General features: G+C 46.0%; 1 protein-coding gene across 1 annotated transcript in view; it reads left to right on the top strand.

Annotated features, from left to right (window-relative positions):
- The window catches only part of ESPL1 (extra spindle pole bodies like 1, separase), a 259280-nt gene that overhangs the window by 44124 nt on the left and 188799 nt on the right, over nucleotides 1-26357 (top strand). Inside the window, exons 8-9 of the mRNA XM_029595078.1 lie at nucleotides 11650-11892; nucleotides 25926-26070. Of these exons, the coding sequence (XP_029450938.1) occupies nucleotides 11650-11892; nucleotides 25926-26070 (388 nt within the window). The remainder of the gene's footprint in view (nucleotides 1-11649; nucleotides 11893-25925; nucleotides 26071-26357) is intronic.

The following is a 26357-nucleotide window of genomic DNA, read 5'->3' on the forward strand; positions in this document are numbered from 1 at the left end:
TCCCTACAGCCCTCAGTCTCTGGAATACCTAGGAGTCCAATTCAACACCAAAGAGGGCAAGGTCAGCCTGACCCCCACCCTACTGGGTGCAATCATTCTCAAGATACAACTACACAAGGGACTAGTTCTTCTGGTTGCAAGATCAGGTCAGAAGACTTTAGACTGTTTCATGGCAGCAGCATTGGACTTGGTTCCCTGGGTAAGGGCTCACATGTACCCTTTAGAGAACCTTGATGGCTCAATGGAATCCCCAGTCAAGATTACTCGGTGATTACCTCTTCTGGTGGAGGCTGGATTTTCCTGCTTTTGAGCAGGGGGATGGATTTGATACCTCCCATTTAAACTGTAGTGACCAGAACAAGCCTTTCCAGATGGGCAACTCACTATCAGGAACTCAGTGTAAGGTTAGTGGTCCAATATGGAGGCAAAGTGACCTATCAACTGTCTGGAGACTTTGGCAATTCATCTGGCACTCTTCAAATTCATGCCATGTTTATTTGGAAGAGCAGTGAGTGATATTCAATGCTATGGCAGTAGCATACATAAATCAAGGAGGAACCCGAAGCCAGCAGGTCTTTGGCGATGGATGTGATTCTTCCTTCAGCAGAAATTTCACATAGGAGACAACATGCAAGCCAATTTCTGTCACTCTGGATCTGGGAGAGTGGCTTCTCTCCAGGGCTTTGGACCTCATTGTCAACAGGTGAGGGTCAGCCATTCATGGACTTGATGGTGATGGGCTAGAATGCAAAAGCTCACTTCAGTCACAGGAGCGATCTGAAGTCTTTAGATCAATGTCCTAATACAGGATTGGCCAAGAGCAGAAGGCTTGTATATGATTCTACCTTGACCCATGATAGGGTGGTTCAAAAGATTGCCAGACATCCAGGCCTAGTCCTAGTGCCTCCTGATTTGGTTCTGGAAGCCATAGTATGCAGATCTCACATCTGTTTGACAGTCCTCTTTGCATCCAGCTTCTCGAACTTGCTTTGCCAGGGTCTGGTATCTCAGGATATAACTATGGCTTGGTCCTTGAAAGGGTGTTTATTGTGAATGGTTATTTGCCAGCTGTAGTCTCTTTGCTTTTGAAGGCCAGGAAGTTTTATACTTGGTCTATGTGCATGTGTCTGGCCATGCTTCAATTTTCCAGGTTTTGGATTTCATGCGGGAGGGCCTTAGTAAGGGTTTAGCTTTCCATACTTCCAAGCTGCAGGTGGCAATGCTAACTTGCTATAGAGGATGGGTTCAGAGTCTACTCCTATTCTCTCACCCAGCTATGTCTTGATTTTTACAAGGCATTAATGCATTCATCCACCACTCTGGATCTAGTTTCTTTTTTGGGAGATTAATTTTTTGGCAAGCCCTCATTTTGTTCAAGAGTTTCTCTGCACTTGCTCACATTGAAGACTTTCTGATTGTGGTTTGTTTGCAGACTTTCTCAGAGAGCCTTTTTTAACCATTACTCAGGACAGGGTACAGCTTCACATGATACACTCCTTCATTCCAAAGGTAGTTTCCTGTTTTCATATGAATTGGTCAGTCCTTATTGTCACTGAATAAGCAAGGGGACATGTGTGTGGCAGCATCTTCCACGGTAACTCAATGTTACTAATTTTGAAGCTCTGATCACTTCCTTGTGCTGTACAGAAGGATGAAACTACTGTTAGCACTACAGAGGCATGCTGGATTAGTTACCCTCTGTTTCTGTCCTTTTTAAGTTGTCCTTGGATAGTTCCAAGAATACAGTGACAAACCTGCCCAATTTTGGGTTTTGCAGACTGACCCTGAATCCATGCTTTTGTCAAGCTTTGACCTCATACATCTGGGTTTTGGCTCTGGTACCACATACTGCCTAATCTTAATAGACATTTTGGCTGGATTTGATGCACTCAAACATAATATATTGTTGGGGTTGACTTGAATCTCTAGGAATTGGTTCCATGGTTTGTTCTTTGTTTTATTCCTTCCTGTCAAATATGTCCTAGAAGGGTCATACTTGGGGACTTTATATCTCCTTGTCACCAGTGTCCCACAGGACTTAGCTTTCTATCATATTCCACACTATTGCTTCTATCTGCTCTCTTCAGTTGGCTGTGACTTCCAAGCTGCATGTTGACTGGTTTTTTCTTAACTATTTCTTCCACATTTGATCTTGTTTTCACAAAGCTATCAGTCTGACTAAAATAAAAAACTGACTTTATGCCAATAGATTGGCTTGGAATACCAAGAAACTGAATTCTGCTTCCCAGATCTCTTGCTCCAATCCCCCTGTAAGTTTGTTTTGATGTCTCTCTAAGCTCATGACCTGGGAATCAGGGTGGACGCCTCACTCCTCAATCACATATCAATGTGCTGATCAGCTCCCCCTATTCCTAAACTGCATCTTCTACATAAATTGAAATAAACTCTTTGGAAGCAAGACTTCCAGCTAGAAACCCAATCTTTAGTACTCTTATCCCTTGACTATTGCAATGTGTGGAGAATCAAAGTGGCATTCTGTTTGAAGTCTGAACACAACAGAAGCATAAGATGCACAAAGCATAAACAGCCATACCTGTCCTCCCTCATAACCACAGATGTCCAATAAATATTCAGAAGTAAACTTCTAGTCTGGGTAGGTAAAGAAGCCATATTGTCAGAATTCTCTGCTTCTTGGAAGAATGACTACACCTTCCCAGCACTAATTCCATGATTAACAGGTGGATAGTGTTCCTCCAGAAATCAAAGGAAGGGTTCACATCCTGGCTCCAATAATGCAGAATAGTGTTGAGCACCCAGCAAAGCTTTAGAAACCCATAGCTTTTGCAGTATAAGCTGTAGCCAGAGGAAAAAGCCCAAATACAGCAAGTTGTACAGATAAGGGCAAGTGTAGACAGTGGCTTCCAAATCAAATACTTCCAAAACACTTGAACATTAGTACATGACCAGATAGTGTCCTAAGGTATCTTCTGCAGTCATACATTACGTAAATCAGTCAGGTCCATTAAATAGGCTTGCTGCTGGGAAATGTTCTTGACGACAATTTAAATCGCATCTCCCACAGTTCATTTTGTGTGATATTAGGCACCAAAAACAAGCCTGAAAGTCAGACTAAGGGGGAGAGGTGTGCAGGTCATGGTTCCACTTGGACCAAATGGGTCCTAAAGAGATGCTACCAAGTGAGAATTGTAAAGATTTAAGAAAAAATGAATGTCCAGATCTTCTATATCAAACCAGTCCTGGAATACCTCCCATCCCTTAGCTGCAAATGCCTTTCCATCCAAAGATTTCACATAATGTAATTGTAAACAAACAGAATAGTAATGAGGAAAAATGTCACAAGGAATCCAGGATGAGCAATTCACCCTTGCTCACAAAGAATGTTTATTAGAGAAACCCCTCCCTGAGTCCAAGTCAGAAAAAATCCTGCATTCCAACCCTGGTGAAAAGGCCATATTACCAAGAATAGGCAAAATGGAGACCACAGATGTGAGTCTCTAATCGTAGAGGTGATCCAATGCCACACCCAAGTGGGCAGTAAGCACATGTGACTTCAAGTAAGAGTTGTGATCCAGTAACTTGTAGTATAAACTGGAGCTGAAATGGAAAGGTAACAGCTGCCTCATAAGCCTAGTCACAATAAGATGTAGTTAAGAGCCAGTCACCAGTATGGCAAAGGTGACTTCCATAGTTATATAATAGAATATCTGGAAGACCCATCCCTCGTCTGCTGGTGGCCAGCATTGATAGGGGAATCCTAGGTTTCTTCCCCCTCCATATGTCAAAGCTCCTTATGTAATCTGAATATCTTGATTAGAAAGAAGTAAAGGGAGAACATTGTAAAGCCATTTAGGGAAAATGGTCATCTTGTACAACTGAATGTGCCCCCCCCAGGAAAGATGCAGCCCTGGTGACAGTTATTAGGGTGGTAGTATAATTCATAGAGGAAAGATCCCCTGGAATCAAAATACCTAACTATTTTAGTTCTGCCCATTTTAAAGGAAAGGGGCCTATGCAATCACACCTTTCCATTGGCCAAAGCTTCAGGTTTGTTCAAATTTAGTTTCAAACCAGCTATGGTACCATATTGTACAACAAAGTTGGGAGATGGGAGTTGAGGATCCATAAGATGAATCAGATCAGCAAAAGCTGTGATTTTAAAAGTATGGTTCTGATGGTAACCCCTGGAATTCTGTCATTGAGTATGTGGACCAGGGGGGTCTAAGGGTGATAAAAAATGGAGAAAGGAGCGCCCTGAGTGCCCCACTGTAATGGGAAGGCAGCAGAAAGGGTGCCATTGACCAAAACCCCTGCACTAGGGTTCTAGTATAGACTACATATATAGTTCATGAAGCTACCCTGAAGCCCATACTTCCCAAGCACAGAAAACATGTAACTCCAATTCATGTGGTCAAATGCTTTCTCAGCATCAAATCTGATAAGGAAAGACTTCAGATTAAACTGCAGAGTGGGCTATGGAAGCCAACACTTTATGCATATTTGCCACAGCATATCTGCCTCTTATAAAACTCACCTGTTCTGGAGAAACTAAAAGGGGAAGGAATTTAGACTATCTGCTAACAATTTGGCCAGTAACTTCAAAGTTTAATGAACTGGTCATCTGCATCCTTCCGTGGCTTTAGAATTATAGTCACTGTATTAGTCTCCTTAAGTAGGGCACCCTGTTATAAGGTGGTTTCATACTCTTCCCCAAGGGTTATCAGATCATATCAAGTAGAATCTTATAAAACTCCCCTGGCAACCCATTGGGGCCAGGTGCTTTACCCAGGGGGGTGCCTGACATAAGAATACATTTCAGCAAACATGAAAGGAGCATTTAAAGATTGCAGCTGATCCTTGGTAAGCTTAGGGGTCGCAATCTAATTAAAAAATGACTATTTTCCACACCTTCCTCTGAGTATAAATGGCAATAATAGTAGCAAATCTCCTATTCCTATAGTGTACTGATTGACCACTAGGCCCTTTTATTTTCACTATGAGTCTTCCACCCCCTCCAATTCTGTACTAAATTAGCCAACATGACCAGTCTTGTTTCCATGCAGAAAAGCACAATCTTATGGACTCTTGAACATGGTGGATCAAGGTATTAAATGCAACTTGTTAAAACAGGAATTTTGATTTATGTATCAGGGTCAAGAAGTTTATCTGAACATAGAAATGATGGCAGAAAAGGACCTATGGTCCATCCAGTCTGCCCAGCAAGTTTATGATAGTTTATGTTGAGCCATACAAGTCCTCCATTCTTATCAGTTTCTCAGGCTGTCAGTCAGGGCCTTTGGTTGCTGTTAGTCCAAATTCCCTGTTACCTTCTGCCGTAGAAGCAGAGTACTGTTGGAGTTGCATCAAGAGTTTCAAGCTTATGGGTTAAGGGTAGTAACAGCCACATCAGCAAGTTACCCCTGTTTGTTTTTCCCAGACCGCAAAATTCAGTGTCCTAGTTATTTGCTGTCTAATTCCCTTTTCTTCCTGCTGTTTAAGCAGAGAGCAATGATGTGGCTTATTTGGCTAACTGCCACACCAGCAAGCTACCCCATGCACTCATTTTATCATATCTATCCTCTAGCCTTTAGGGATCCACTGTTTATCCCATGTCCCTTTGAAATCTTTCACAGTTTGTCTTCACCACCTCCTCCAGGAGGGCATTCCAGGCATCCACCACCCTCTCTGTGAAGAAATATTTCCTAACACTGGTTCTGAGTTCTCACTAGTTTCATTATATGACCCCTAGTTCTACTGATTTTTCCAATGGAAAAGATGTTTGTGCATTATTAACCTTTCAGGTATCTGAAGGTCTGTATCTCTCCTGCACCTCCTCTCCTCCAGGTCCTTCAACATCTCATAATTCATTTGATGGAGACACCCCCCCCACCATTTTGGTTGCCCTTCTCTGGATCACCTCCATCCTGTCTCTGTCCCTTTTGCGATACTGTCTCTAGAACGGAAGACAGTCCTCCAGGTGAGGCCTCACCAAGGCCCTGTACAAGGGGATTATTGCCTCTAGTTTAAAAAAAGTTATTCCTCTCTATGCAGCCCAGCATTCTTCTGGCTTTAGCTATCGCCTTGTCACATTTGCTGTCTTCAGATTGCTAGACACCATCATCCCAAGCTTCCTCATGCTCTGGGCACAACAGCCTTTCACAGCCCCCCATATCAGATACAGCTCTTTTGTATTACCACCCCCCAGATGCATGACTCTACATCTCTTGGCATAGTATTGAATCCCAGCTGCCATATCTTTGACCACTCTTCAAGCTTCCTTAAATCACATCTCATTCTCTACTCCTTCCGGCATGTCCACTCTGCAGGGTGGACATGTCGGAAGTATCCTATTTGCAATATCAAACTTTACTGTTTTATCACTAGTGCTGAGGTGGGTGCTCCAACAAAAGAATCTCCTTGGCCTGCCTCCATTTTTTCCAGACTGCCACCGAAATAGCCCAGCTTTAGCAGCATCCCAATATAAGAGCATCAGTGAACACTACATTCCACATACTCTTTTCCAATAGTCAATGAGGAGTGAAAAACCTTATCAGTATATAGCCTGCACTTGTGAGAAGGAAATCTGACACTAATATATAATCAAGTCGGGACTGTCATATGTCCACCTTTAGAGGATGACACCGCCAAACATCTACAAGACTAGATGTTTCCATTTATATGGAATACCTCTCCTGTGAGAACTCCTACTGGGGGATCTAGCCAGGCACAGATCTATTTGGGAGTCAAAAACCACATTAAAGTCCCCACTAAGAAGGATAGGTATAGGAGAATAAGGGGCCAATAGCTAAACTATCTGGGTAAAAAAGGCGTAAGATATTAGGTGCATAAGTACTCCCGAGAAGTAGCAGATGGCTGAATAGTTGACCCTCCACAAATAACAACCCTCAGGATCCTGCATCACATTTAGCTGTTGAAAAGGTAGAGATTTATGTATCAATATAGCTATGCCTGCTTTATGAGCAATAGTGCAGGCATGATATACTCTCCCAACCCATTGTTTCTGCAATTTAGCATGTTTTATAGTAAGGTTTCTTAAAGCAGTGCTACGTCAGCTTGGAAGTGCCGCATAGCCTGCAAGAGCTTGAAGCGTTTCACCACATTACCACTACCATACACATTCCAAGAAATACATCCTCCCTCTCAAAGGATAGAAAATAAAGGAACATGCATTATTACTGAGTAGACGCCCCCAGCCTAGGTCACCCTCCAGGAGAATCCATGTGGAACAGGACCTGTGAGACTCAAAATGAAACCTATATCTGTGGATAAACCTATAAACTCCCCCCAGGAAACTACCAAGAACACCATGTGGCTAAAAATCCCCAGAAAACTAAAAATAGTACATAAAAACCATCTGGAATCCACTCAGGGGGACACATTTCATGCTACGAGGATTCCTCCCCCCAAAACCCAGAAAAATCAGTTGTGTAAAAATTATGAAAAAGCATTAGCAACTAAGCCAATTGTTGGCCTGCTAAATACCAAAAGTATAAGGGGAATCAACAGCAACAAGTAGCCAAATATAAGGAAAAGAATAGTCAAGTACTATCTCTTGACAGACACAGCGCTTGTGGAGTAGTGAACTGTTATGCCTTGCCCTGGTGTATGACACATAGTTTAGCAGGAAATAAATGTACAAGTTCTTGATCAGTTAGGTGTAGGGATCTTCTCTTCCCTGCCACACTAGCAGAGTAATCCAGGAAAAGTAGAATCTTTTTTCCCTCACTGTAGATCACTCTAATTCCTGTATGCCTGGAGTATGTCCATCTTTATAGGTAAAGTTGAGAACATGAAAGATGACCACACATGCCTTAAGGTTCCTTCCAGCAGACTAAGAATGATTGTGGTGGGCCTATTCTGTGTTCTCTCTACATGTAAGGGTCCCTTAGAGGGAGAATTTGCTTGCGGCAGCCATGTTTCCAGGGTCTCTACCAGGCAAGAATCAGGAACGGACTCTGGAAACCCACTAGTCTAAGATTGTTTCGTCGGTAGCAATTCTCTAAATCATCCACTCTCACCAGGAGAAGCTCCTTAGATATTATCACAGGAGTATCCTTAGGTACTATCACTATCCTTAGAGTTCTGTGATAGTACCTTCTAGGGCTTGCACAGTCTTCTAACCCAGATATTGTGTTCTGCTTCAGTCAGGCTTTGTTTAACCCTAGTGATACGGGATCTGATGCCTTCAGTTTGCTCAGTTTAACCATTCTTTAAGGGCAGCAACAATTGTGACTGCCAATTCAGAAGAAGCAGGTTCTACTGTTGGTGCTGCAGCCTCCGGTGCTCTGCCTGCTGTCAGTCTTAGAGGTTGGCCATTTTGAGCTCTCCTGGCCTTTTCTCCTGGTCCCTTTGCGCTGCTCGCGTCAACATTCGGGAAGCTATCTGGAAAAGGACACTCTCAAAAGCAGGAAGTAAGAAGTTGTTGAACCGCAAAGTTCATGCTGCAATAAAGGTTATGAGCAAAATGGGGAAAGGAGTCCCCGGAGAGATGGCAACATGTGACCAGTCTCTCAGCATCATGTGACCTCCTTGCTCCTTCATGTATATCCTCATAGGTCCACAGCTACCACCCTACTCACTCTGTTCTGCTTCTCAAAATATGGTTCAAGTTCCTTCAAGAATGTCTGTCTGATTAGTTGTGGCTGGACTGGTACTGTGGAATAATCTCCCTGAAGAAACTAGAGCGGGACATGAACTACTTCATTTCCAAACATTACTTAATTCTCCTGTTCACCTGTGCATTCACTGCTTAATCTTGCTGTTTTAGCTACGAGCATTTCCTGCAGTTTTAATTGTCTCTACATTTTGAGGCTCACTGTCAGCTGGATCTGTTCATGTTTGTTTCAAGTGTCCTGCTGGGGTCTGACAGATGCAGTTTTGTTATGAATGTCCTGTTGTGATCCACCAAGACTTGTGGATTAACAGAATATAAATTTTATGAATGTGATCATAACTGCATACATAGATTGAGGTGCTCTTACCAAATCAGGTTTGGGATCATTTCATGAGCACGGGGCTACTTCATGGATGGGGTTCCAGCTGGTGTCTGTCAGACTTGTAGGTGAGTACAAAAAGAATAGATGCCTTAATCTTTTTCAATACTTTGATGCAGAGACGTTTCAAATCAAATGCCCGACTCAGGCCGAGTTTCGCAGCTTGTAGCCGCTGCCTCAGGGGCTCAAAACTTCAAATCACTGATACTGTATAATCCACTCTGATTAAACAATATGCCATCGATGAATAAACAACTTGAAAACAAAAGGTCCAGATCAGATTTCTGTGGCAAACCGCAGTCTCTGCTTCTAGCGAGAAGCAGAGACTGCGGTTTGCCACAGAAATCTGATCTGGACCTTTTGTTTTCAAGTTGTTTATTCATCGATGGCATATTGTTTAATCAGAGTGGATTATACAGTATCAGTGATTTGAAGTTTTGAGCCCCTGAGGCAGCGGCTACAAGCTGCGAAACTCGGCCTGAGTCGGGCATTTGATTTGAAACGTCTCTGCATCAAAGTATTGAAAAAGATTAAGGCATCTATTCTTTTTGTACTCACCTGACTGTATCATAGATCGCCTACCTCTTTGCTTTCTTTGTCAGACTTGTAGGACAGAAACCTGGTCATCCTTGCATACCTTTTCCAGACACTAATCTGGATGTCTGAGTTAGGGAGGAGGCTGCTTTTGCTTCGGAAGTGTTGCAAGGGTCTCGAGCAGCTTTCCACCCACAGGAGGAGTAACAACTTTTTGGTACATTCCATGTGTAATGGACTGGCCTGACTGAACATAGAGGAAGGGGAAATTACCACCTGATTTCCTTTCTTCTAGAGCAGTCAGGCTAGTCCATGTTCTCTCCCAGTGCTGATAGGTTTGTCACTGGGATCATTCTGGGAGCTTAGCCTTGACAGGGCTCAACAGGGGAGATTGTAATTTTGCCAATCAATTCATTCTTTTGTGTGAGGATGCCTCTTCACCTTTTACCCTGTTCTTGCTATTGTCCATCTTCCTTCTGGTCCCTTTGATTTGTTGGTCTTCAGAAATTTAGAGGGAAATGTATGTAGTTTCCAGTTCTGGTTTTAAAGCTGTTCAGTTAGCTTTTGCAGATACTGGCAGGCTAGTGTCAGCATTGATGCATATAAGGAGTGATTATCAGCAAGCCTGTTATCTCCATTTGCTGGCAGGAGTGCATAACCCATATGTAATGGATTGCCTAATGGCTCTAGAGGAAAGGAAATGCAGGTAAGCAGTAACTTCACCCTATGAAAGTCTGAAAATAGGAGACTCTCCAAATGAAACCCCTCTCGAATTCCAGTAGGGAACACAGTGGAGAGAGAATGCACAGGTTCTCTCCATAGAAACTGAAAACCTTTCGAGACCAGGAAAGATCTAATCAAAGGACAAGCAAAAATGTGGACTTCCTGGGAGGGTCCTGGTCTGGTCTAGCTTGATTTGAGGAAAGGAAGCTTAACAAGCAAGACTAAATCTATTTTGCTATACCAGTCGGTGGGAAGAAAACATGTCCCAAATGCAGCATTTCACTTGGCTTGCATGTCTATACCGAAATGTTAAGGAATGTAAGGAAGACCCAAGTTGTCATTACAAATGTCTTCTGGAACCATAACTATAAACTCTACCCAAGATGAAAACTGAACCCTCATTGAATAGGCATTTACTCTTAGTATGCAGGCTTCTCAGAAAATATGCTGAGAAGATCGTGACTTTTGATCTACTTGGAAAAGATTTTCACTTGAGGTTTGCTGAACACAGCCTCTTGGTCTCCCTAAAAGGAATAGTCTCTTTAGATTGAGGATTCAATAAACACAAAAAGCAGATGTCTTTATGATCCATATATGGGGATGCTGGGAGAGACCATAGTAGAATGGAAAAGCCACTTGTACCAGTTCAGAACACCATTTTCTGGTACTGTTCCTAGGCTGTTCCTAGGCTGCAATCCTTGCAGTCTTAACTGGTTGTGGTTTTCTGTCAACTTGCTGTCACGACAGCAATAGGCACATCTGGACTATTCTAGTAGGAAGTAAAGAATATCAAGAATATCACAGCATACATGAGTGATCTATAGGTATGTGCATTAGCTTCATTCATTTTGGTGTATGTATCATGAATGGATAGGCGTGCAAAACTGGTATCTGCATATGTGGGTGGCAGACAACATATGCCTGTGCCATCAGTTCTGCACACCTACTATCCATTCGTGAGATGTGCATACTGCCAAAAGAAATGGAGCAATGAACGCATATCCCTAGTGATCTGTGGCTCTCGTACACTTGGGTTCTTGAATCAAATGTGTGCAAAATCTAAATTTTTTTTCTGTAGATTTACTGAAAACTTAACTTACTGTGAATTTTGAAGTGCAGCTCCCTACCATTTAAGATAGATCCTTGATTTTCCTTATTGTATGAATGATCCTCAATAGTGCTTGCTTTTCTCTTGAACCACCACTGCCAATCTTGAATTTCTTGATCAGTCCTACCAGTACTTAGCACAGTTCACTGGACCAGAGCTTGGATAGAAACTGCCTCTTAAGACCAGGAACCAGTGTAAGTTTGAACCACTGTATGCCATGATTAGATGGTCCAGTTTCATGGCCAGTTCAGGAATGTCATTTTAAATGTCTTGCTGTGCATCTGACCCTAGGACCGTGAAAGATGCCCTGGATGAGTTCAGTCTGGAACAAGATACCCTGATTCAGCTTCTTTCTGAGGAGCTGAGAGCATACAAGGCTACGCACTCAGACACTGGGCAGGAGCGTTACAACACAATCTGCGACTTGCTGGAGATCTGCTCAGAGGAGAGTGGACGGCCACATGAGCGGGCAGTATACCTGTTGGAGCTGGCACAGGTCCTATGCTACCATGACTATACAGAGAGCACAGACTGGTATGGATGCTGCACAGGAGGGGAGGGTGGGTGCTTGGGACCAACAAACTAGCCACACAATTGTTAAACTAAATCCTCAATGGTGGCTTATTGTAAAGAATATTTTTGGCTGTAAAAGATATTACGGAGTTATTTCCTGTTTGGTGATCTTACTCTTAAGTATTCAGATTTGAGTGCAGTGGAATATGGGGGCAGGGGATGCATTCCTGTAACTTTGTGAGGAATGCATCATTCCATACCCTGAAAATTGGAGTGTAAGCTCTGTTCCCTGTACCTACCCAGATCAGGCCAGACTCCTGGGTTTTGCTTCCCTTCCAGCAAATGGAGAGAGCTTTACTGACCCTCTTCACCTGGTGTGCCTCCTGCAGTCTGTCAGTATTTCTTTGTCTCCAGCAGATGGAAGGTGGTGCAAATCCTGCAGCCTGAGGAGGAAAAAAAAATATACAAATTTTAAAAGTAGGTTCCCTGTACGTACCAGGATCAGTCCAGACTGCTGGGTTATGCCTCCCCTCCAGCAGATGGAGTCAGAGAGAAAACTGAAAGCACCCCCTAGATATACTGGTGTGCCACCTGCCATCCTTCAGTATTTCCTCTGACTCCAGCAGATTGAGAGGCATAACCTGCGGTCCTGTCTGTTCTGACTAAAACAATCTTTCAGGTGTTCTTTATGATTTTTATAACTGTGCTGGCTAGATCAACTTGTTTTATTCTCTTCCTTGCTTAGTGTAAAAAAAAAAAAGTTGACATTTTTGTAGCAGTTTGTTGGTTTTGCTAGCGCAGCGTACAGGCAGGCACTGAGCTTGGCTCTCATTGTTTTACCCGGATTAGTGTCCCTTTTGGTCTTGGGGGAAAGTTTACCGGTGGGCCGGTCACCCTCCCCCCCCCCCCCCCCCCCCAGAAGTACAGTGATTCCAGACTTTGATCTGAAGAGGGCTTTACTTGAAAAAAAAAAAAAAGAAGAAAAAGAGTGAATAAAAAGTGGATGCAGGACACATAAGCCCTGTTGGTAGCAGGCAGTGATCCATTTTCAGCCCTAGCCTGCCGCGCTGGTAATTAGCCTGACCAGGGACTCCGGAGGGGGTGGAGGTTTTCACCCGGCGTTAGAGGCGCTTGCACAGGGCTCCTATTTTTGGCACGCTTTTCTTCTGCCTCCTCGATGCCGCGTTCTTCGGCCTGCACGGCCTGCGGTAGGGCGGGGGCACGACTCTCCCGGGAGGGTCTCTGCTCCCGCTGCATTCCCGGGGGCGAGGTACCCTCCCGGGGGCCAAGCGCAGCCCGCAGCGGCGCGGATCCGTCCTCCTCTGCGCGGCTGAGGAGGCTGTCGGCACCGCGATCGTCGGCCTCGCATCCCAGTGAGGGGGAGCCGGTGGCCATCTTGTCCACGAGGCAGCAGGTTGATTCTGCCTCTGAGGAGGAGGATTTTCCTCCGCTTTCACCGCCGGCTTTGAGTCCTCATAGTGGCTCTGAATTTGATGCCCCAAGAGCGCCCCCCCCCCCCTCCGGTGCGTCCCGTGGGGGGATCAATTAAAAGGAAGGTGCCTTTCTCCTCCAAGTTTGTGCTGCTGATGCACCAGGCTTTTTTGGAGGCAGAAGCAGGCTAGGAGCCAGACAAACCCCCCCCTTCTAAAAGTGCCTAAAGTGTCCTTGGTGCAGGACAAATCGGGAGACCAGGAAAAGGCTGAAGCTCCGGGCAAATCAGGAGCTTGTTCCCTTGGGGGTGCCGACTATCCGGGGTTCCCGGATCTCACCCAGGGCTCACCGGATGGGGCAGGGGCAGACATCTCCGACGCTCAGGGGTCTCTCGAAGGGGACGACACCCTGGTTTTACGCCTGTTTGGCAGGGACGAGCTGAACTATTTGATTCTTCATGTTTTGAAGGAGCTGGAGATCCCAGCGCCGCAGCAGGACACAGATACTTCCACTGGGGACGTAGCTATGGCGGGTCTGAGAGCCCCCCCCGCAAACCTTTCCCTTGCACTCTAAGGTATTGCAGATCGTATCTAAGGAATGGGAGGTTCCAGAGGCATCCCTGCACGTTAGCAGGGCAATGAATAAATTATATCCTCTGCCCTCGGATTAGTTAGAGATTTTTAAGGTCCCTTCAGTGGACTCGGCAGTCACTTCTGTGGTTAAGCATACTACCATTCCCGTCACGGGAGGGGTAGCCTTGAAAGATCTCCAGGACCGGAAGTTAGAGGTCCTATTAAAGCGCATTTTTGAGATAGCGGCTTTAGGAGTCCGGGCTGTGGCTTGTAGCAGTATGGTCCAGAGGGCCACACTGCGCTGGGTGCAACAATTACTAACCACCCAAGAACTCCCGCTGGAAGAGGCGGAGCAGGCCAATTGTGTGGAAGCGGCGGTTGCTTATACAGCGGATGCCCTATATGATTTGCTAAGGACCTCGGCCCGCACTATGTCCTCGGCTGTTGCGGCCAGATGACTATTGTGGCTTCGTCATTGGTCGGCAGATGCCTCTTCTAAGTCGCGACTAGCTTCTTTTCCCTTTAAGGGGAAGTTGTTGTTTGGTGAGGAGTTGGATCAACTCATCAAAGACTTGGGAGACAATAAGGTGTATAAGTTACCGGAGGACAAGCCCCGACAATTGCGGTCTTTCGGAAACACGCGGTCCCAATTTCGAGGGCAATGCTGGTTTTGCACGGGAAGGGGTGGATCTTTTCCCCAAAGGCAGCAGGGCCCCAGGTCTCAGTCTTGGACTCCTTCCTTTCGAGGCAGACGACCACAACGAATGGGTTCCTCGCAGGGTTTGGCCACAGGCAAACCTGCGCAATGAAGGCACGCGGGCCCATTCCTCCTTCCCACGCATCGGAGGCCGGTTATCCCAGTTTTGGGAGGAATGGGTCAAGATCACTTCAGACCAGTGGGTCCTCGACGTGGTGCGTCACGGTTACGAGTTGGATTTTGCTCAGCCCTTCCGGGATCTTTTTATGATATCTCCTTGCGGTCCTCCGGAAAAGCAACTGGTAATAGCCCAAACCGTGGCCCGGTTACGATCCCTGGGGGCAGTGGTGCCCATTCCGCCGGATGAGACCAGAACAGGTCGGTATTCCATTTACTTCCTGGTTCCAAAGAAGGAAGGTACGTTCCGGCCAATTTTGGATTTGAAGAGAGTAAACAGGGCCTTGCGCGTTCCCCGTTTTCGCATGGAAACTCTTCGATCTGTTATTGCGGCCGTCCACAGGGGAGAATTTTTGGTTTCTTTGGATCTGGCCGAGGCGTATCTTCACATTGGGATCAGGAAGCGCCACCAGAGGTACCTGAGGTTCATGGTGCTCGGGGAACACTTTCAGTTTTGCGCCCTCCCGTTCGGGTTAGCCATAGCTCCGAGAGTGTTTACCAAGGTTCTCGTCTTAGTCGCAGCCTTCCTGCGCCGTCAGGGAGTATTGGTGCATCCCTACCTCGACGGTTGGCTTATCTGGGCGAAGTCAGAGGACTCGTGCAAGCGAGCAGTCCAGGTGGTGGTTCAGCAACTGCAGTCGCTAGGTTGGGTAGTCAACTTTGCAAAGAGCCAGCTGGTTCAGAGTCAGTGTTTGGAATTTTTGGGAGCACGTTTCGATACCTTGGTGGGCAAGGTATACCTGACTCAGCAGAGACTGGAGAACCTGATGCTTCAGGTACAGAACCTACTGGATCTCCCCTTACCTACGGCATGGGATTATTTGCAGGTCATTGGACATATGGTTTCTACTCTGGAAATGGTGCCGTGGGCTTTTGCGCATATGCATCCTTTGCAAACCGCTCTTCTTTCTCGCTGGGACCAGAAAACCGGGGATTACGGTGCCCAGTTGCCGCTGATGGAACCGGCTCTGTCCAGTCTAGCTTGGTGGTTGATCCCGGACCACCTCTTGCAGGGGGTAAATCTCGATCCTCCTCAGTGGGTGGTAGTGACGACGGATGCCAGTCTAACGGGCTGGGGAGCGCTCTGTCAATCAAGAGCGGTACAGGGAACGTGGTCCCCTCGCTAGGCCTCTTGGTCCATCAACCGACTGGAGACCAGAGCGGTACGTCTAGCCTTGCGCCACCTTCTGCCCCTGGTACGCGGTCGGGCGGTTCGAGTCCTCTCAGACAACGCAACCACGGTAGCATATATAAATCACCAGGGCGGTACAAGAAGTCGACCGGTGGCGACCGAAGCAGCGTTGTTGATGACCTGGGCGGAGCGTTATCTGTCCCGCATCGCGGCCACCCACATTGCAGGCAGGCGGATTATCTCAGTCGACAACACTTGGACCCCGGAGAGTGGGAGCTCTCGGCCGAGGCAATGAGTCTCATCACCCTACGATGGGGGATTCCGCACCTAGACCTGATGGCGACTCGGCACAATGCAAAGGCGGCACGTTTCTTCAGCCGAAGGCGAGAGCACGGGTCGGAAGGAGTGGATGCACTCGTGCTTCCATGGCCTCGTCACGTCCTCCTCTATATATTTCCTCCATGGCCTCTGATCGGCAAGGTGTTAAGACGCATAGAATCGCATCGTGGTCGGGTGATTTTAGTGGCCCCGGAGTGGCCAAGAAGACCATGGTTCGCGGATCTGGTTCATCTTGCGACGGACGGGCCTTTACGTCTCAGTCATCTTCCGAACCTCCTTCGGCAAGGGCCGGTATTTTTAGATCTGGCGGATCGCTTTTGTCTGGCGGCTTGGCTTATGAAAAGAGACAATTAAGGAAAAAGGGTTATTCTGAGCCTGTCATTTCCACACTGCTTCGGGCACGGAGGCCCTCTACTACGCTTACTTATGCTAGAGTGTGGAAGGTGTTTGACTCCTGGTGCGGTGTCTCGAAGATTGCGCCACGTCGGGCTTCTGAAGCTCAAATCCTTACGTTTTTGCAGGACGGCCTGAAGAAGGGTTTGGCTTACAGTTCTCTGAGGGTTCAGGTAGCAGCTCTGGGGTGTTTGAGAGGAAAGGTTGAAGGGTCCTCTCTCGCCTGTCACCCAGACGTAGCACGCTTTTTACGTGGTGTTCGGAACTTGTGTCCTCCGCTGCGGCCTCCTTGCCCGTCTTGGAATTTGAACTTGGTTCTCAAAGGCCTCAATGCGGCCCCCTTTGAGCCTCTCAGGCGGGCCTCCTTAAAGGATTTAACTCAAGACGGTGTTTCTCGTGGTGATCGCGTCCGCTCGTAGGGTCTCTGAGTTGCAAGCTCTTTCATGTAGAGAACCGTTCTTGCATATTTCAGACTCAGGTGTGTCGTTGCGTACGGTACCTTCTTTCTTACCTAAGGTGGTATCGGCCTTTCATGTAAATCAGACGGTGAAATTGCCTTCCTTCTCGGCGACAGAACTACAGTCTTCTCAAGGGTCAGATTTGAGATGTTTGGATGTTCGTCGCGTGCTCATGCGATATTTAGAAGTTACCAATGATTTTCGACGGTCTGATCATCTGTTTGTCTTGTGGCATGGCCCCAGGAAGGGGCTTCAGGCGTCCAAAGTAACTATTGCCCGTTGGTTGAAGGGCTCGATCGCTGCCACGTACATTGGTGGCGGTAAGGCTGTTCCTGAGGGGCTCAAGGCCCATTCTCTCAGTTCTCAAGCGACTTCGTGGGCAGAAAGTCACCTGGTTTCGAGCCAAGAGATTTGCAGGGTGGCCACTTGGAAGTTGTTGCATACTTTCGCTCGACATTATCGGGTTGATGTTCGAGGGCCGTCACCTACTTCCTTTGGAAGCAGCGTACTTTGAGCGGGACTCTCGGGGTCCCACCCCATTTAAGTCAGCTCGGGTACATCCCAGCAGTCTGGACTGATCCTGGTACGTACAGGGAAAGGAAAATTAGGTTCTTACCTGATGATTTTCGTTCCTGTAGTACCAAGGATCAGTCCAGACGCCCGCCCAGTAATGGTGTTTCAGGAGAGTCCGCTCGTAACAGTATCTTTTCCACTCTTTCAGGTATCGATAACTTGATACGGTAAGTGATTATTCATTTCGTTGCCTTTTGGCTTTGTTTGCTTGGTTGGCTCAATAGTGTTTGAGCGATGTTAATGCTTACTTTTGCAGAGTTTTACTACTTGATTTAGCCAGTGGCCATAGTTAATTTTTGGCGGAAGGATGATCCATTTCTTCTGCTTTGATATCAATTATACTGAAGGATGGCAGGTGGCACACCAGTATATCTAGGGGGTGCTTTCAGTTTTCTCTCTGACTCCATCTGCTGGAGGGGAGGCATAACCCAGCAGTCTGGACTGATCCTTGGTACTACAGGAACGAAAATTATCAGGTAAGAACCTAATTTTCCTTTTAGGATTACTGCTTAGCCCTCCCTGAAGGTCGATAGCTCTTGGTGGGGTCATCTTTTCAGGTAGAGGAGTGGATGAGCAGGAGGATTTGGAAACCCTGGATCTGTCTGGATCCTTGATCCACTGAGGGGGGAGATAACTGGGGCCAGTTCCCTCTCATTCTACAGCTGGAGCCTGCACCCGCAAAAGGGAAGTCTGTTCTATAAAATTTTTAAAAAGCCTGTTTTTATTTACTGTTTGTGGTGCTGGTCAGGTTCTTTGGCCAGGTTTCGCAGCATTCCGATTCGGGGACGTCGGGTGAGCTGGTGCGGCGGTTGCAAAAAACAATTTCACAGCTATGCCATGTGGCAGGCTGTACAGTATGAGAGGACACGCGTGCCTTTCTCTTGCTGGCACTACTCCCACTGAATCTCCAGGGAGAAGGCAGGTCAGGGAGCGCAAGGGGAGCCTTGGACAGGCAGCGATCCTACACAGGAACTGCAGGGGAGCCAAGCAGCCCAAAGATGTCTTCCCGATTTTCGGCAGGAGCGGTGGCTATTTTCTTTTGCTACCATGATTGACAGGGCCTGCAAGGATGCTGCCTCCCCCCCCCCCCCCCCCCCCCCCACCACTGCTGTTGCTGGCAGATCAAAGACCCTCAGAGCCCTGGGGGTTCTGGGATCCTCTGGAGGAGGAGGAAGACTTCCCAGAGCAGGATCCAGATGAATCTGGGGATTTTGTTCTGCTTATGCATAACCCTTTTTTGGCAAAAAGGGTGGCTAGACATCCTCCAAAGCCAGTGGACCTGCAAAAGCCAGTTATGGTCAAGAGGATGTGTTTGGCTCTATCTGGTGGGGTAACCAGGGTTTGGAGAGTGCTAGCTCGTCAGTTGCCTTTGGGGAATACAGGTAAAAGCTCAGAGCTTGGAGCCTGGTGATCCTCTGGCTGGTGATCAATATGGGGTAGAATCTCATTTGGGCAGCACGGATCCTGATGCTTGTGATCAAGCATTATCGGTGTAGGGAGATGACCTAAAAATCGTCTGCCTTTTTTCACTGGTGAGGAATTGTGGCCCTTAATTCCATGTGTTCTAAATGAACTGGGGAGGACTTGGAGGTGCCTGTGAAATTTGAGACCAAAAGGCACAAGCTTCCAGAGGACAAGCCAAAGGTCGGCAAGGGTTTCTCTTTTGGCAAGGGCTCATTTCTGGTTGAACAGACATTGCCAGCAAACTAGTCTTTCAGGAGGAGGTCAGAAGAGGTGCCGGGAGGCAGCAGTCTTGGAATCAGTGTGTTTGAGACTGTCAACCAATCAGAAATGGTACCGGTCAGGGATCCTCAAGTCCTCCCAGTGAAGCAAGGCTAGCCTACTCCTCCGTTCAAGAATCTGAGGTCAGGTAACATTTTTACTCATTGGGCCTAGATCATGTCTGATCAGTTGGGTCCTAAATGTGATAGAACACGGTTACACTTTGAACAAATCCTTTAATGGATGGGAACATTCTACTTACAAGCAGAAAAGACATGTGATTAGAAACTGTTGGGGGCCATCGTCTGTGCCAGTTGGAGCAGGAAGGTATTCCATTTTGTGGTACCAAAGGAGGACTGCATTTTTCGTCCAATTCTGGATTTAAAGGTGAATGGCGCTCAAGGTACCTCATTTTTGGATCAAAACAGTCTGATCGCTGCAGTGCATAAAGGGAACCCTTGTCCTCAAGCGGAGGCAGTAGTGCTCCAGTGCTTATGATCCCTGGACTGGGTTGTGAATTTGCACAAAAGCCAGCTGTGCAGTCTAAAGTTCTGGAATTTCTGGGAGCATGCTTTGACACCAGGCTTGAGTTTTTTTCTTACCGAAGAACAGATTGTCAAGATCCTGGGACAAATTAGATTGCTAAGCAGGGTGGCTCCCAGGGTCTGGGATTCTGCAGGTTCTTGGGTCTATGGCTTCCACTTTGGAATTGATCCCTTGGGTGTTCACTCATATACATTCACGTCAATCAGCCTTGCTCTCCAAGTGGAACCCAGTATCAGCAATTTCATCTACCCCTGCTTCTTACAGAAAGCGCCAGGTCGGGGGGGGGGGGGGGGAGGGCACTATACCAAAGGCATCCAAGATGGACGTGTGAGAAACGAGCTCCTCACCCCATGCGATTATCCCACTTCCTCAAGCCACACAGATTTAGCCTCCAGCTTTTAAAAGCTGCTGCTTTGCAACCTTGAGGCACCAGCATGACTTCCTGGCAAAAAAAGGACTTAAAGCACTGTAGCTTCGGGAAGCAACCAACCAATTGACCTGTGCCAAACGGCTCACAGGCTGAAGAAGCTGCAGATGAGTCATTGAGTAATGACGCAGTATGGGCCTCATCTCTGGCATCCCAGGCAGCTGTGTTTTTTTTCACCCAACAGGAGATGAGGCTGGTTCCAAGAAGTTAGTGGACCTAAAGAGAGAAATCCTATCTGCTGGCATCTATTGCAGAAATGTGGGAGGACCTAGCAGCATTGGCGACCCAGGTGGATGAATTAGATAACTGGGTGGAAGATCATGCAACTTCCCTGGCTACTCTATCAAGCCCAGCAGTAACTCTTGCAAAATGAGACCAAAGCCTCAATGAAAACCTCAAGGACCTCTTAACAGGTCCAAACGCTGTAACTTCAAGATAAGAGCTAGATGTTTATAAAAATGTGAAGTCTCTAAAGACTTGCTCCTTTTTTCCCTAAGTAAATTCATGGCAGCCAGTACATATTCTGAGGATCTCCTGCCATAGCAATCAAATGAGTACATAGGGCTATAGGCTACCATCCCCCCCACCCCCCACCCCACTCCCCAACCCTACTCCCCACTCCCCAACCCTACTCCCTTATCACCCACCTCCCACCCCACCCTGTGCCCACCCTCCTGCCTTTTATCATTCCTGAATCCTGTATATAACTACTATTTATGTTAAACTATTTATTCCACCTTCTCCTCCTCAATCTTTTAACCACTCTTTTTACTTAAGACATAACGAAATGCTTACCATGTTATCGTGTATATAGTTTCCATGTTATAATGTTAAATAGTTAATATACCATGTTATAATGTAAAATAGGGCGGACCAACCCCCCCTATTTCTCAGTTCCCTGTAAACCGATGTGATATTTCGATCGAATGTCGGTATAAGAAAATAAATAAATAAATATCAACAAAAATCTCATATCTGAGGCATTCTTGAAAGCAAGAAGTGGCAATGGGAAGGCCACACAATAGCTATTTTCCAAGACTTAGCACCTATATCACTATGCAAGTGATACAAACTGTGGGAGGTCACCTGCGCATTGTGCGAGGAGCAAATAAAATATCACTAGACATTCCCGTTTGGACTTCTTTTCTCACTCCAAGGGGGTCTTACAGAGTGAAAACTAACAGCATTTAAAAACACAGGACAAAGTTTCCTTCAATGTGCCAAAAATGGTGAACCCTATTTCTAAAAGGGACAAGAATCTGATGGCAACAAGTAACAAACGGGAGATGCAGGCTATGCTGACAGTCTGGCGAACAGTCAAAGATAAATAGCAGTCAGGTTTTTGATATTAGAACTCTTAAGTTAACACCCGCAACTTAGGGTAGTCTATTGGTTTTGGCAGGCTCCTGGGGAAGTTAAAGCTGCAGTGGGGACAGTGGGAGGGTTTGGGGGTGGACTTGTTTTCATTAGTGTCCTGTTCAATGTACCCCTCCCCCATAGGTGGGGTGATCTGCTATATGGGTTTGGCAGATGGGTAAAGGGGAATTATGGAGAGGGTGATCATACAGTCATTGAATTTTTTACTATAGGCTAGAGAACCTGGTGGTTGGCAAGTTTAGAGGGGAATACTTAAGAACTTGACAAGGCCTGAGTATCTATATGAATAGGTACACCTCTCAGTGTAAAAGGCCTTAATACATTTTGGAAGAGACAGCTTTTATTTCCAAGAGCTACAATAGCTGCCTTACAAGAAACACTTAAAGAAATGAGACTTCCAGTTCGTTAGGATCTCTGTATGCTGGAGTTGCTATATTAATTTCTCACACTCTAGTTCGAGGTTTATCAACATCCAGACCCTAAGGGGCACTTTCTTTTATTATGAATAAGGGTGGGTAAAGATATAATCACCTTGATCAATTGGTCAGTTTCTGCAAGAGGTGGATACAAAGTTATTAGACTATGCAAAAGGCTTGATGGTTATGGGAGGAGCTTTTAATCTGATAGGAAAATACTCTGTGTAATCATGATTAGCTGGGGACTGGTAGATATTTGGAGGCATGCACCCCTCTTCCCGTATGTACACTTTTCATGCCTCAATACACAATTCGTACTCCCGCATTGATTTCTTTCTGGTGGATAAACAGCTGCAAAATAGTTCTAGATGCAGGCCTGGAGGCAATTACCTGGTTCGACCATGTGCCTATAAGGCTAGATTTCATGCCCTCTGAAGAAAATAGTGGCACATGTGTTCGGTGCCTTAAGGAGAAACTGTTGTATGTCCTTAATTTTTTGTAATTCCATTGAAAAACAAACTTGCTGGATTATTTCCAATTGCAAAACAGGACACCTGTTTGGTAATGTTCCGAAGCAGTGGCTCGGACACTTCATCTCCTGAGCAGCTGCAATCCATAGATGACTAGATGGTGGTCCATACCTTTGCTTTAGCATATTAAGGCTACTTCGAGGGAGAAAACAAAGCCGGTCGCTATGTAGTGCACCGACTGAAAGTTATACAATTGCAAAGTGCAGTAGCGAAAGTTAAGAACTCTAGGAAGGAATGACTCATTTGGCAGACATCGTCAATGTTTTGCTCAATTCTACACTACCCTTTATAGCACGAATCTGTCTATCTCAGACAGATATTGATTGGTACCTAGCCTCAATGATTTTGCCCACTCTTTCATTAGAACAGCAACAACTGCTAGATAACCCTATTACTACCCCAGAGGGCCTTCAAGCTATTAAATTGTTGAAGAGTGGGAAATCACTAGGCCTGGATGGCCTCTCAAGTAAATATTAAAACATGTGAACTGTTTATAACACCTTTGACATGTTTTAATATAGTAAGAGAATGGACCTTTGGGACCCCACTCTAGCATAGCAGGGATATCTGTAACTGCTAATGTGGACAGAGACCCTGCTTTGTGTAGGTCTTATTGCCCGATATCTCTCAAATTTAGACCTTAAAGTTTTGGTGGGAGTTCTGGCTAAACGATTAAACTTCTTCCTGAGCTAGTGCACCATGATCAGGCAGGACTTATAACCCAACATCTGCAGCCAATAACATGTGCTGAATTGTAGACCTAATCTGGTAGGTGCACAAAGAAAACATCCCTAGTCTGTTAGCTATTGCTGCTGAAAGTGTTTGCCATAGTGCACTGGCCTTTTCTGTTTAAGATACTTGAAAAGATGAGCTTTGGCCATAGCTTTCTGCAGTGGTTGCAGCAATTTATATAAATCTGAAAGCAAGGGTCAGTTAATGGAAGTTACAGGGACTGTTTCAACATCACTCGTGACACCAGACAAGGTTGTCTCCTTCCTCTGCTATATGCCTTCCTCCGTGGTGGCTGCTGGGCAGGGTCATGCGTAGAATTGAGCATCTGAGGATTAGCCCTACTAGTAGCTCCAGACTGGCCCAGGGATCTGTGATATGCGGAGACTCCTTTGGGAGACTCCCTGTGCCTCCCACTATAGCGGGGACCAATCCTTCACCAGGATTGTGAGGACATTCAGCAGCAGTAATTGCCATCCTACTCCACACGTGGAAGTTCTCTATGTCCCTAGCATATGTGTGGGTCTGGACAGTATTTGAGGCCTGGAGCGAGGAACATGGATGTCAAAATCCCACTAATTCTGGAATTTTGGTAGGACAGCTTGAATAAAGGTTTGACCCTAAACTCCTTGAAGGTCCAGGTAGTGGTGCTCTTTCAGGGGTGAGGTGCATGGAACCTGCCTGTCAGCTCATCCTGACCAGGCCCATTTTCTGAAAAGTGAAGCACCTCCGGCCATCCCTACAGTAGTCAGTTCTCTTGTGGAATCTTAATCTAGTATTGGAGTTTTTGGCAGGGCCCTCCTTTCAGCCAATGCGCAGTCTTTCCTTTCGTTTGTTTAACCCTTTAAATAGTGTTCCTGGTGGCTATATGCTTGGCAAGTTGCGTCTCTGAACTACAGGCCTAGTCAGGAACTGTTCTGGATGATTCAAGGAGTTAAAGCTTCATACCACTCATCCTTCTTGTCAGAGGTAGTCTCAGACTTTCATTTGAATCAGTCCATTTCATTACCATCCTAGATAAGCACAAGGACAGAATTCTGCTGCCTCCATTTGTATGTCAGTAGGATTTTGGTGCAATATCTGGAAGCTTCAGAACTGGTCTGAAAGACAGATGCCTGTTTGTCCTTCACGGTGAAAGGAAGCAGGGTGAACCAGATTCGTGGGCTACCATAGCTTGCTGGATTAAGGAGGTGGTCACTGGAGCCTATGTGTAGGCAGGAAAGCCATTACCTTTCAAGTTAAAGCTCATTCCACTAGGGCTCAAGCGGTCTCATGGGCAGAAGCTAGACAATCTCCCGTCAACATCTGCAGAGTAGCGACGTATTCCTCCTTGCACACCACATCCAAATTCTATAGTCTGGACGTTCAGGCCCAAGAAGACTCTGCCTTTGCAAGGGCGATTCTAACTGTCTGCAGGCAGCCTTCTGCCCCTATCGGTAATAGCTTTTTTTTATATCCCACTAGTCCTGAGTCCATCTGGCTACACACTAGGAAATGGAGAAATTACCTGAATTTTCTTTTCCTTGGTGTAGACAGGTGGACTCAGCATCCCAGCCAAGGCTGCCCAAGAACGATGCCAAGGATTTGCCCGTGGAGTGAATATATTTTCCAAGAAATTATGGGAAAGCAGAGATCAGGTCAGGGCATCTATAATAATACTGGGGTTCATGGAGTATAGTTGTTTTTAATCAAACTTTCTATAGAATGTGCACAGTGGCTTTTGAAGAGAATACTGAAGAGCTGAGGTCACTGCAGCAGTTTTGAAATCTGTCTCCATCCACTGGCAGGGGAGCATAACCCATTGGTCCTGAATCCATCTGGCTACATTAGGGAAAATGAAATTATCTGAAAGTAAATTCTCCATTTTCCATCTTGGCTTGGGTACAGGTCAATACTGATAACTTGGTATGCCAGCTGCAGTCTGAGACAGTGTCAGTAAAGCTTTCTCTGACTCCATCTGCTGGAAGGGAGGCAAAACCCAAGAATCTGGATTGATCTGTGGTACTACAAGAACTAAAATTAGCAGGTAAGAACCAATTTTCCTATCTTGATATTTCATAAGCTTTTTCAAAAAGGAACAATGTTTTGACTGTATGTTGGTGTATTGATGGTGATTCTAAGATGAGGAAGAGTAGATTACCTTGAATTCATTAATGTGCATCTGGCACTGGGAGACGACTAAAAGATGGCAGACATCTTGTGAATACGTGGAGATTAAAATGGGTTGATCATTTCTGCCCATCTCTAACACCTGACACCCTAAGCCAGGTTGCAATGCATATCATATAGTGGTAAAAAAAAAAGGAAGTATGTTTTTTGGGGAGAAATATTTGCTGTGCATCCTTGCCCACTGGGATCTAGACTGAGACCATCTCAGATCCATTGTCATCAGCTTTTTTTGGTGGTAGTGATTCACTACTATTCTCAACCAGATTTTGAAACATTAAGTTGAAGATGAAAAAGTAACCCTTTAAACTTTCAGTCCCCTATTAGTTTTGTCTGTCCTTTGTGTATGACCGTCTTCTTTGTATGCAGCTCAGCCCTGGACTCTGTGCAGGAGGCACTGCGCTTACTGGATACGATCCCAGAGCATCCTGATAATGCAGATCAGCTGATGGATGATAAAGCACGGGCTTTGCTCTGGCTCCACATCTGTACCATGGAGTCAAAGATGCAGGAGGTAGGCTTACACAGCATTTGGGTGATAATCTCATGTTTGGGGTTCAGTCCTTAGGATATTAGACTATAGGGATGCTGTATGCATTGCAAGAAGGGGCATTGTTCACATGCATCATCACTCCTTGCTATGATTCTTGGGGCAGGTCCTTATATGTGCAGCAGAATGAACCAGTAAATTTTCTTGTACTGGAACATGTCAACCTTACAAAGATTTAGCATATCAGGAGGATGTTGTGCACACAATCACTTTGTGGCAGGGAGTTGTATTGTGGTCCCCTGACTACTGGC

Source organism: Rhinatrema bivittatum, chromosome 3, assembly GCF_901001135.1.
Source record: "Rhinatrema bivittatum chromosome 3, aRhiBiv1.1, whole genome shotgun sequence".
In the NCBI taxonomy this organism is placed as follows: domain Eukaryota; kingdom Metazoa; phylum Chordata; class Amphibia; order Gymnophiona; family Rhinatrematidae; genus Rhinatrema; species Rhinatrema bivittatum.